The following is a 12,711-nucleotide window of genomic DNA, read 5'->3' as shown; positions in this document are numbered from 1 at the left end:
CAAACGCTTACTAAGTGCCTACTGTATACTAGGCACTGTGTTCTTTCTGGAACACAATCTTGTCCGGACTGAAGTTAGACCAAATGGCAAGCTTAAAGAGCCCTAGCCTACTGGTTGGTTGATGGTGGTGAGGAAATGTTGTTGTTGTTGTTGTTTTTGTTGTTGTTGTTGTTCTAACTGGATAGTTAAGTATTCTTTGCTCATTAGTTTCTCTGACATTGACAGAGTGCTGTTTTTGCACTTTCTTGGAGCTACCGTTGTTCTAATGCTTTCTGGGGGACCTGTCATGTTCGTCTCTGGTATCCCATGAGCTGAAGATTACGCTACAGCAGTGATTCTCAATTGGAGGTCATTTGGGGACATTTGGCAACATCTAGATACATTTTCATTTGTCGTACTGAGGAGAGGGTGTCACATGTCACCAACCATCCTACAGTGCAGAAGGGAGCCCCCACAACCAGGAACCATCTGGCCCAAAATGTCCCTAGAGCCATGGTTGAGAAACCATGGCTGTGAGCAAGAAGGTAAGGAAGTGACGTGCTGAACTTCCAAACCCGGCCTCATTTTATATATTGGAGTTCAGCATTTCTGCATGAGGTTTTGTTTAAAAAGTATGTGTTTTTTTTTTCCTTAAAAAACTCTTGTTGAAGACTACTGAGGTAGAAGATGACAACTCTTTGCCTTATGTTTTAGGGTTGAAACATATTGGAACAAGTCAAGTGGGCAGCGTATAGAAAGCAGGTGAGGGCAATCAGAGGTTTATCTGGAAGCCTCAGCCTGAGCCTCAGTCTTGCCCTCCCACCAGTATATACTATGTTGAATGACGGGATCACATCTGCCTTCTAGTTTAGTCCAGAGGTTGGCATTTTTTCTGTAAAGCACCAGACCACAAATATCTTGGGTGCTGTGGACCATACTATCTCTGTCGCAACTACTCAACCCCACTGTTACAGCATAAAAGCAGCCTAGACAGTAGGCAAGCAAATGGGCATGTTTGTGTTCCAGTAAATCTTTGTTTACAAAAATGGGTCATGGGCCAGATTTGGCCTGAGAACTGTCATTTGCCAACCCTGATGCAGACCGTAAGAACTGTGTGTGTTTTACCTTCATGTCTCCCTGCCTAACACCCTATTGGCACATAGTAGGGGTTGCCTCAGAAAATATTTCCTGAACTATGTGAAGGGCCAATCACATAGGTGCAAGTACGAGCAGATTTTAATGAGAATAATGGCTGGAAAAAGATCCATCCAGTATTTCCTAGAGAATTTCTATATGTTGTTTCACTGTTTTCCTGTGTTGGACATTCAGGACTCTTCCGATTGTTTCTTATTAATAATAGTGACTGTGATGAGTTCCTTCATACAGAAAGTGTTAGCCTCATTTATCATTTCCTTGGCATAAATTCCTAGAAGAAGAAATAGGATCAAACAGTATATATTGCTAAATTGCTTTCCAGGAAGGTGGTATCGATGTGCATTCCTAACGTAATCAGAGGGAGGGATTTATCATTATGCAAAGGATTTCTTTCAACAGAATGTCATGAATAGAAGTTTTGGCATCCATATGTATTTCCACGAATTAGCTTACTGCAAACAAAAGCAAATTGGTGTTAGCTACTAATCATTTTAATAATAACGTTCTCCCACACTGTTGTGACAGCGTGATGATTAAGGCGCGTTGTGCTATCTGTCCGTGTCATCTAGCCAACCAGTGGAGGTTACCCTATCGGGTGTGTTTATTGAGCACACATAGAAACATCTGCTTCCCATTAGGGCATCAGAAGCTCCCCTATCTGCACGCCAGGCACCAGCCTGCCCTGCCGTGATGTACGGAGGCCTCCTCCCTGTGAACTCCACCACCAGATATGTCATCCAGATCGCTCATTTCCCTCAGGAAACTTCATTTAGGTTAATTTCGGCACACAACTGGGGGCAATTCTTGAGCAATTTCTTCTGTGACGGCTTGCAACGCGTAAAATTCTCCTACAACATGTTGCAAAACTCACTGGAAGAATACTAAGGGTATTTGTCCAGTTGTCCAGTTGTCTTTGTCACAGCAAGAAATGTCTCTTCTGAACTGCGGTACATGGTGAGAAAAAAACGTGAAATAAAGGTAGATCAAGGAGCAGATGTTCATCCTGTCCATTTTCACGAGGTGCTGTTGGTGCGGTAAGGGTGAAGGGGCCCAGCAACATGCCTTACCTTTACGGTGAACGCTGGCCTTTCCTCAGCTCTTTGGATGTCTCTGACTCTCTCCAAATGAAGAAGAGAGTATCTGTGACTGAGAAGTAATAGAGAGCATTGTAGAAATAGGAGTGGGTCTGTGGTTATACGATGGTGGAATTTACTTCGAAGTGGATGGATTCCAGATGAAACCAGTATATGAGGACCATAATTAACAAAACCCATGCTGCCAGGCACCTTCTTGTTTACCTGCTTAGGTCCTCCCAACATTGCCGTCGGGTAGACACCGTACCAACCCCAGCCACAGAAAAAGAACCAGAGGCTCAGAATGGCTAACTGGTGCGTCCAAAGATCAGCGCTCCTAAGAGGCAGAGCCAACACAAAACCCGGGTCCACAGACTCCAGTGCCCTTTTTTTTTTTTCAGCACCTAGTGATAGCACTTTGGTAGCCCCTCTGAGTTTGGAAACAGAGACCAGTGCATTAAGTCATCCCCATCAGAGACCAGCTGACCAGCTTCCTAAAGTGCGAGCCAGAATTCAGGCCCAATTCACTTGTGGGCATCGTCCCCTGAAAGACCCGGACGGTGGTGGAGATGTTTTCAGCGCTGAGCCCAGAAGGAAGTGACCATGAAGCCCTGAGGAAACAGGGTGTCACCTGTAGTTCTTGGTGTCTCTTGTGTGGCTACACGCTTCACCGAAGCCAACCTGTAGGCCATTGGACGTCTGGCAGGAGAAAAGGTTACAACCTTCCCTCCCATGTCTAGATTCCTGCAGAGTGGCTGTGCTGCATAGGAAATCTGGCATGTGGGGGTGGCATTCATGGGACTGTGGAGAACACCTCAATATAATATCTGTTTCACAAGATAAAATGGCATTTAGTCTGTGTCTGTGGTTGTCTGAAGCCCACTGTGGCTGTGTAATTTGTAATTTTCTTGTTGGTCCTCCCGCTCTAATTGGGCTGGGGGCTAAGGATTCATGTGATGTCTTTCCTTGTCTTTGGAGGCTCTCATTCATCCTTGAAATGTCCCCTACACCCCATTTAGAAGAGAGAGAGACGGGCTAGGCTGCCTGTTCTCCTCACTCTGGGACCCTCTCCACAACACCAAAGTTATCGTCTGAGAAACAAATCTGAGCATGGCCCTCCCTTTCTCGACACCCAGGGGTTGCTTGTTGATGCCTTCAGATAAAATTCTAATTCTTCCTCCTGGAAAACAAGATTCTTAAACCATTCAGCTGAATTCTCCAGCCTGATTTCATGCCTCCCAGCAACCCTACACTTGAGCCGTGTTGTTCTTTGAACATGCTTTCCTACCTCTGTGCCTTTGTATGATTCCCTTTACTGGAATCCCCCGTGAGGAGGAGCTCAGTCTGGGACAAACCGGGCCCAGGGATGGCAGAAATGGAAAGGGAGGAGAGTGAGATTTTGCTGGACAGGGCAAGGACTGTGTGCTGACCAACATTTCTATCCATTGTCCCCATCAGTGACAATCAGAGACATGTCCTTAATTTGGTTGGAATCTTGCTTTAGCAATGTGGCATTTTGCTTGTTTCTTTTTTTTTTTTTTTTTTTTTTTCTCAAAGCAAAGGAGAACCCAAGGGGTCAGAGATGGAAATCATGCATGGAAAACATTTTCCTTATTTTTCTGCTAAAATGTGCATGGGGCAGGGGCAAGAAATATTTGAGGGAGGAGAAATACACAGCAAACATGGCATTTTGAGAGGTTAATTGGATGTGGATGAACATATTGAGATGATGTTCTGTTATTGTCAGAAATAATGTTTTACAGAGAAGCTATTTGTGAAGAGAGACCAGTTATTATTGATGGACTAATGTGCACTCAGGAATATGGAAGTAATAATGCAGGGGTACAGTGTCTACAGAAAGATGTCAATCAAACGTGAGGTTGGAGGGGACAGCCTGAAAACCTTCTGATTTGACTCTGCATATAGGATTTGACCTGTAGGGCCCATATGAACAGACCCAGGGTTATTTCACAAAATCACAAGTGGATTTTGAATGGTTTGCCGACCACTTTGCCCCCCTGGGATGGGGTCTGATGATTGCTCTTTAGAATTCAAAGACCCAACACAAGCCTGTGATTCCGCAAACATGTGTCTCAAGTTTTAGAGTACCATTCTGATTTCAAGTACCGTTCCCTATCCCCATAACCCAGTGAATGAATCCTGTCATCACAGCGCTTCATTGTCCAGCTGTCATCTGCTCACTTCCATCTGCCCATAGAAATGTGACAGAATTCTTTGCTCCAACCACATGCCCACATCTTAGATGCAGGAAGCATGATCATGAGCCCCAGAAGTAGGAAAAGACTGTATAAAGGTAATGATCTTGCACTTTGTTCCAAGTGCAAAATAAAATGGCCCCAACAGAAACATGAACAGGGAGGGGAAAGATAAAGCACAAGAAATCTTTGAGTCATGGGAAGATCATCGTCTAGCTCGCTGGTGTCTCTGGAGTTTGCCTCCTTCCCCGCTTTCCCCCAGGAAAAATGCTCTGGGGGAGCCAAGCCAAATCCTGCTGCTCAACTCTTCAGAGCCACAGTGACCAGCAGAGACCCAGATCTCGACCAATTTGACCTAATGCCCTAAGACGCTAAGCCTGCGAGTACCACTTCTCAGGGTACTTTGCTAAGCATTTATACGGTCTGTCATTTAGAACACAAGACTTGGGGACAAACCCCAATTTTCGGTGCAATACTTATCATGGAGCCAAAGAACTTTGTATAGAAATCCCAGATGATCTCTCCCCTCTGAGTCCCATAGGGGGATGGATGTGCAGGACAACTTCACTGTCCAGCCAGTATAAATAAGTGACCGGCCCCCACACCCTCCCTGTTCCTTCTCTCTGCGTAATTTTCTCCTTATAATTTGCCACCACCAAGCGTACTGTTTGATTTGCTTGTCTTGTCTACTGTCTGGGGCCTTCACCCCGCCCCTAGAGTGTACATTTCATACATTTCTTGCCCAGAGTCGGTGCTTTGTGACTATCCATCGAGTGCGGGAAGAATGAACTTGCTCACCTGCAGGGGCTGAATGGGGGCAGGAGGGAGGTCGGTTCGAGACCCAGTAATAGATCTTCCATCGCCCCCTCGCCCTGTCTCCCCTCGCACTCCTGTTACATGCTACAAGAGTCTTTTGTTTTCTACCTCTCCACAGAGCATTGGCTGTGACGACTACTTAGGCTCCGACAAAGTTGTGGACAAATGCGGGGTATGTGGAGGCGATAACACAGGCTGTCAGGTTGTGTCAGGCGTGTTCAAGCATGCCCTCACGAGCCTGGGCTACCACCGAGTTGTCGAGATTCCCCAAGGAGCCACCAAAATCAACATCACCGAGATGTACAAGAGCAACAACTATTTGGGTAAGCTTGGTCTTTTTCCAGAGGAAACCCTCTGTCACTACCAGATGATTCGTTCCTTCCCAGGATCGTGACACGGCAGTGTCCAGAGGTCCGTAGACACGTAGAAGGTGCCACTGGGGCACACCAAAGCACCGCTTGGCCTCCCCCTTGAAATGAGAAGCGTGGGTGGAGAAAATTTTAAAAGTCCTTGCAAATAAATATTTAATACCTACACATTTAAGCCAGCCTTTGTTCCTTCCAAGAGCAACGTGGTTATGAAACAGGTGATGGGCTAAATGGTTTCTCTGAGGGGCGCCTGGGTGGCTCAGTCGGTTGAGCGTCCAACTTCAGCTCAGGTCACAGTCTCACGGTTCGTGAGTTTGAGCCCCGCGTCAGGCTCTGGGCTGATGGCTCAGAGCCTGGAGCCTGCTTCCGATTCTGTGTCTCCCTCTCTCTCTGCCCCTCCCCCATTCATTCTCTGTCTCTCTCTGTCTCAAAAATAAACATTAAAAAAAAAAATTTAAAAATAAATAAATAAATAAATAAATAAATAAATAAATAAATGGTTTCTCTGAGATGGGGGAGGCTCTATAAAAAGCCAGGGTATGTGCCAGTCTTTGTTCTGTTGGGAGTTCAAGGTGGCCAGGGGCCATTGATGACCCTGTCTGGAGCTTCGTTCCCTACAAGTCTAAAGTAAAACCATTTTTTCTCTTCTTTCTGCTTCATCTGCCTGAGGCAGCAGGATGTGTAGAGCATGTGTGTATCTTCTTAACAGCTGCAGTCATTTTGGTCAATGTCGTCAATATCAAGAAGCCGTTTTAACCCATTGTCCTGCTGAAAGTTAGATCTTTGTTGATACTTCCTCCTGGGTTTCTGGCTGATTGCATTTTACACAAAGCCAATCAGGCCATACAAATTAATTTTTACCAATTTTAGGTAAGCATGTGCAGATTAACCAACAAAATAACACAAGGAAAGCAATTCCTGAAAGTCATTTCATGAAGGCAATATTCATTTTCATTTTTTAATTATGTCTTTCACTTAAATGGCACAGACACTATGTGCCAGGCACCATTCTTAGTGTTTTGCCTCTACTAAATTATTGATCCCTCTCAACAACCCTAGGGATAGGAGCAGTTCCTATCCCCATTTTATAGATAAGGAAATGAGCACAGAGAAATTAGGTAACTTGCCAACATCACCCAGCAAGGATGAGGTAGAGCTGAGATTCGAACCCAGGCAGTCTATCTCCAAGCATAGCAGTCTATCAAGATATAATACCCACGAGCATTTCTCAGAGTTCTTCTGGTACACCATTGGCCATGCAGCAGTCAGTGCAGTGGTTGCAGCAGTTGAGAGAAGTGGTTAATTTTGCAAATTTCAAGTACCAAGAACACCCCTGAAGATAAATCCAGACCCAACAACTCCAAATGCCACAGCTCTTCTCTCTGCACCCAGGAAAATGCAACTGAAATTAGCTTCACCTGGATTTATTGGCAGGAGGAGGAAGGAATGGCAGGTGAGACCCTGAGACAAGTCCAGTTAAAGTGGAGAGCTGACCCATTGGCTCTGGCGAGCCCAGGAGCCACCAAAGTGACAATAAGCCCAGTTTTCCCAATGAGTGGTTTGTGTGTTATTTTTAGTTGTGAGAAGATAGTCCTTGTGTGTGTTTACTCCTTTTTTTTTTTTTTTTTGAATGTTAGAACATCACATCTCCATAAACATCCCATCTTCTAGAGTGGAAAATGTTCTTCAGGGGATTAGTTGAAGCATCATTGGGTGCAAGTGCACCAGAAAACAATGCCACTTTTCACGAGCGTTGTGTTGTTTTTAGTAAATTCTCATTGCTCAAATTAGTCCTGTTCGGGAAACAGTTTTTAAGTTGTGCCCTCTGAAGAGAAAACCCTGGGTGAATATCCACTGGATGTCTGAATGGAAACTGCTCTCGGAGCCTCAGTGTTTGCATCTAGAGTATGGGAAGAAGAATCTTGACCTTGTAAGTTTTCAGGACAATTAATGGCGTAACAGATATGCAGAACCCTATCACTTATAGCAACTGACCAATGTTCGTTCCCTTTCCTTTGTCTCCGAGACCTTTTTAGTACATCAGAGCTTCGTGGAATCAAAATTCCCTCTCCCCCTAAAAAAGGCTCAATGAAAGGGTGATGATTCAGAAAGTCAAATTCAACCTTGTATGCCCAGAGAGCAGTTGGGTGCATGAGAAATCCAGAGTCCTTTGCCAATATTATAGGATGGCATGTGGGCAAAGGAGGGAGAATGGAAACAGAAGAACAGGCCACAGAGAAAGGAGGTTCCAGAGGTGATGAATGGGACCTTCTGTCTGCAGCACTGAAACTACGTGCAATGCTTTTTTTTTCCTCCTTTTTTCTTACGTTTATTGACATGTAATTCATGTATCGTAAAATTCAACCTTTTAAAATGTACAGTGGTTCGGATGGTATTTGTCTGATCACAAGTATTCTCTTTAGCTATCCCACCTATCCTGCTAAATCTCCTATTCTGTCAGGCCTGTATAGTTTAAAAGTTAAATTGCATGGGATTGCCTGAGATTGTGTAGAAGCCATTAGAACACAGGCGTCTCTCGCTATTTTTGAACTGTTCAACGACTGTGTTTTACATTACACATTTTCAAACACTTAAACGTTTTTTGAAGAGATATGTGGTGGGTTTCTCTACAATTTTCCAGGTAATGGTGAAGGTTTTGGTTTTTTTACTGTGTAATTCCTGGCTAGGAAAACTATTTTGTGTAAAAATGTGACTTGACGCACAAAATTGATTTGGCTTTCCATGTACAGCTGTTCTGTAGAATTGGCAATAGAGAGGGAAGGAATAGTTCAAATTTGTGTCATTGCTTTCAAACCATGCACAGATTTTCAAAGTTTTTCAGTTGCCCTGTTTCTCAGAATTACCTTTAGTTATTTGTGATGCAAATCAAACTTTTTCTTGTGAAACACTTGATGTTTTTTAATGACTAACTCTCCAAACTTGATAGAAATGGAAAATAGCTTTCTATGAAAACAGAAGGACTTATATTATTACTGCTGGAAAAGATGGTCTTATCACCTCATTTTAAAAGGTTTTTAATTTTAAAACCCTTAATACGTAAGTGCCTTTTCTAGGCCAGTCGCTTAGTTAATGATAACAGTCGTGCTATATGTATGGTAAGTACCAGAGTCTCCAAGCATTTTGACGTACGTGGCCTTCTGATTTTTAAAATTGGGCATTCTTTACTTTGCTTGCTTCGAGAAAGATCTAGAATTACTGAAGAAGCAATGATAGAGTGAGGATGTGAAAATTGAAATTTAAAAATCAAAACTACATATGCGGAAGAAGGAGGCATACATCCCCCAAATCTTGGCTAATATGTAAATAGTAATGGTGCATTCAACCAGACGCTGAGTTTATGGCTGAATTTGGTGCTTTCAACCAGACGCTGAGTTTGGTTTTTTCCATCAAGAACTGGACCCGCTAGGGGCACCCGGGTGGCTCAGTCAGTTGAGCATCCAACTTCGGCTCAGGTCATGATCTCATAGTCCATGAGTTCGAGCCCCACGTCGGGCTCTGCTCTGACAGCCTGGAGCTTGGAACCTGCTTCAGGTTCTGTGTCTCCCTCTCTCTATGTCCTCCCCTGCTCATTCTCTGTCTCTCTGTCTCTCTCTCTCTCTCAAAAATAAATAAACATTAAAATAAATTAAAAAAAAAAAAAAAAAAAGACCTGGTCCTGCTAGGATGCAGACTCCGAAGGCCGAGCTCTAGCCCTGGTCCTGCCATAACCCACAGGGGACAGACCCACCTGGAGCTGGGGCAACAGGCCAGCTCAGCACTTCGTGACGCCCACTATTTCTCTGGGCAAAGCTGGAGAAACCGTGACCTTTAATGATACACAGATTTCAGGAGATAGACCCTTTGTCTCATTTTAGATTGGAAACCAATGAATTTCTGCAGAACTGAGCTCCACTTTTATTTTTAAGTTTATTTATTTCTTTTGAGATAGAGAGAGGAGGGAGGGAGCGGCAGAGAGAGGGGGAGAGAGAATCCCAAGCAAGCACAAAGCCTGATGTGGGGCTCAGATTCTCAAACTGTGAGATCATGACCTGAGCTGAAACCAAGAGTCAGACACTTAACCAACTGAGCTACCCAGGCGTCCCAAGCTCCATTTTTTAGTGTTTATTTGAATTTGTCCACATGCTCCAAAATATATACTATTTGGTGCATTATAGATTCTTAGATGACAGATAGATATAGATAGATAGATAGATAGATAGATAGATAATCTTTTTTTTTTAATGGAAAAGGCTTTGGAATCCATGGATCTGCTAAAGGCAATCTATTGTGCTTTTGCATGAGAGTTATTCTGAACCCTGCTCTTTGGAAATAAAAAGTTAAACCTAATTTTATTAAAATGATTGACATCTTATATTACTTACCTCTTCCTTAGTAATAAGATGTTGTAAAACTATTCTACCTGAAATATCAAAGTTTGGCTAGTGCAGCTAGCTCAGCTTACTGATGTCATTATGTAACAGTTCAGAAATCAGACATAAAAGCATACCAAGCAAAATTGATTCTACAGGACATGTTCTACCTGCCAACATGCTACATGTCATAGAGCCTGAGACTTGGAAGAAATTTGTTAAAGGTCTGTAAGCTTTAAAAAATAAATTGGCAATACCTTTACTTTTAAGCATGTTTTCTTAAAAGTTTTAAACAATAATAATCACCAGCATTTAAAACATCAAGTATCATGGATCGTCTGTAGGTTGCAAACCTTTCATTTATTAGCTGAGCTGCTCTCTATATGGGAAAGGTTGGAGTATTTCAATAACAGAATGTCTTACATCCGTATGATAGTTAATCCCAAAGATCTGTCACATGCATTGTAAAAATTTTGAACAATACAGATGATATAGAGCAAAAAGATGAGATTCCTTCTTTGTGCCAACCCCATACTGGGTCCGCTGCCTTCAGGTGTTAATTAAGACACATAAATGACCACCCCTACCAGCTCTGTGTGTATCAGTCCTTTGTGGAAGTACAAAAAATATATATCTTCTAAAAGTGGTGTTATTATGCATACTTTCTGCAATTTGCTTTTTTATTTTAGTATTATTTCATGGTACCTTTTCATATTACTACATAAAGCTAATTCATTATTTTCTGAGTGCAGAGTATTCCATACAACAGATGTAACGTAATCTAGTTCAGCAGTTCCCTATTGAGGGATGTTTAAATTGTCTTATTTTCTAATATTGCAAATAATACATTTGATTTGTGGTTCAAGATGGCAGACTGAGTACATGAGGGTTCTTTTGCCCCCTTCCTCCCAAGATTCCATCAAAATGATACGAAAGGAATAAGACAGGATATAACCTACAACCACCAAGAAAAGAAGAGGGGGGGCATCTGTGAAACGATTTTAACAAATTTCTGGAACACATTTGTGAAAGCAGATGGAAGAATGTTCTCTAATAGAGCAGAGGAAATCATAGCCTTGGTAGCTGAGGGGATAATAATGAGGAGGGGCCAGCCCGTATGCAGAGCCCAGCAGCCTCCAGGTCTGGGGGCAGTGGATAAAATGGAGGGTGGGAGAAGAGAATGGAACTGAAAAATGGAGGAATATATGAACGGGCACCCCACCCCCACCCCCCGGCACGCACATTCAGAATGCTGGCCTCAACCTCCTCATCCAAAAGCTGATGGGAACTAGAACGTGGCTGTGAGGATTGGTGCCCCCAAGACCTCAGTAACCATTGTGGAATTGGAGGAAGAAGCAACTGAATGACCAGTGCCCCATTCTTTTCACCCTCTAAAATTTGGCCTGTTGACAAGCTCTGCCAATGTGTACAGAATTCTCAAGCAGCCTTCCCATTGCTTTCATCTTAAACATCAATAGACAATAACATAAGTGGACAACCAAGGATCCGTAGACATTTTTTTAAGCCTATACCATGAAAGAAAAGCCGAGATATATAACTTAAAAGTTGTTTCTAGAAGAAAAAGAGCAAATTCTTGGAGAAGAAAACTTAAATAAAGGTCTTCTTACAAGTAATGCTTCCATGAATATCCTAATAGGTATATCCTTTCATACTTATGTAAATATTTCTGTAGGATAGATTCCTAGAAATAGAATTTGTAGGTCAAATGGAATGCACACTGAGAGAGAAAGTAAGATTCCTCTACAAAGTGGTTGTACCAATTTGTACCCCCACCAAAAGTGCCTTTCTCCAAACCTGGACCAACACAAAATATTGTGAATATACTTATTAACTCTTACTATATCTTTTTTATTTGCATTTTCCTGACCACTCATTTTTATTGTGATTTGTACTCCTATGAATATTCTATTTTTAAATTGTGTTTGTGGTTTTCTTACTGGTTTTAAGAAATCATATAAGTTATGGATAGTACCCATCTTCTGCTCATATACATATTAGTATTTACCTTGTGTTTCAACTGTGCTTATCGTATCTATTCTTCTGTGGAGAAAAATTTTAATCTTTTTTTTGTCAAACATGTCAATCATTTTTTTTTTATGGCTTGTGGGGTTTGTTTTACTTAGGAAGACTTGGCCACCTCCCACATTATAAAATTAGTCTCTAGTATTTTCTTCTATTATTTTTATACTCATTTTGTATATTTAAATACTGATTTGTGAAAATTAATTTTTGTGTGTGGTGTGAGGTAGGGTTGTCACAATGCTATTTATTAAATTTTCCCCACTCATTTGAAATGCCACCTCTACCATATATTAAATTCAAATATATGTAGGTATTCTTGTGGGTTCTTGATTCAAGTCCACTGATCTATTTGTCTCTTTCTGTTTTGGTACCATATCGTTTTCATTACTGTAGTTTTAGGTTTCATTCTTTTGTAGGTCAACTTTCTTCTCCCTCTCTAATTCCCTACCCAAACACTTTGCTCTTTTCCTAAATTTCCTTGAGTATTTTTGTACATTTTTTCTACATATACTTCAAAATTGTCAAAATCCATAAACCTTCTGCTTCTCAAGCGAGATTGCAATGAATTTATGGATTAATTTGAAGAATAAAAGAAATGGCTTCATAACATTGACTTTTTTTTTAATGTTTGTTTATTTGTAAGAGAGACAGAGAGACAGAGCTTGAGCGGGGGAGGAGCAGAGAGAGAGGG

The 12,711-nt window shown here is 42.1% G+C and overlaps 1 protein-coding gene across 1 annotated transcript in view; it reads left to right on the top strand.

Moving 5' to 3' along the window:
* THSD4 (thrombospondin type 1 domain containing 4) overlaps window positions 1–12,711 on the top strand; it is a 194,674-nt gene that overhangs the window by 91,351 nt on the left and 90,612 nt on the right. Inside the window, exon 2 of the mRNA XM_047074427.1 lies at window positions 5,358–5,562. Within this exon, the coding sequence (XP_046930383.1) occupies window positions 5,358–5,562 (205 nt within the window). The remainder of the gene's footprint in view (window positions 1–5,357; window positions 5,563–12,711) is intronic.

The sequence above is a fragment of the Lynx rufus genome, unplaced genomic scaffold, assembly GCF_022079265.1.
Source record: "Lynx rufus isolate CCGP_SWC_20201006 ecotype Redwood Valley unplaced genomic scaffold, mLynRuf1.p SCAF_13, whole genome shotgun sequence".
Taxonomy (NCBI): Eukaryota; Metazoa; Chordata; class Mammalia; order Carnivora; family Felidae; genus Lynx; species Lynx rufus.
This window is presented reverse-complemented; position numbering and strand designations above follow the sequence as displayed.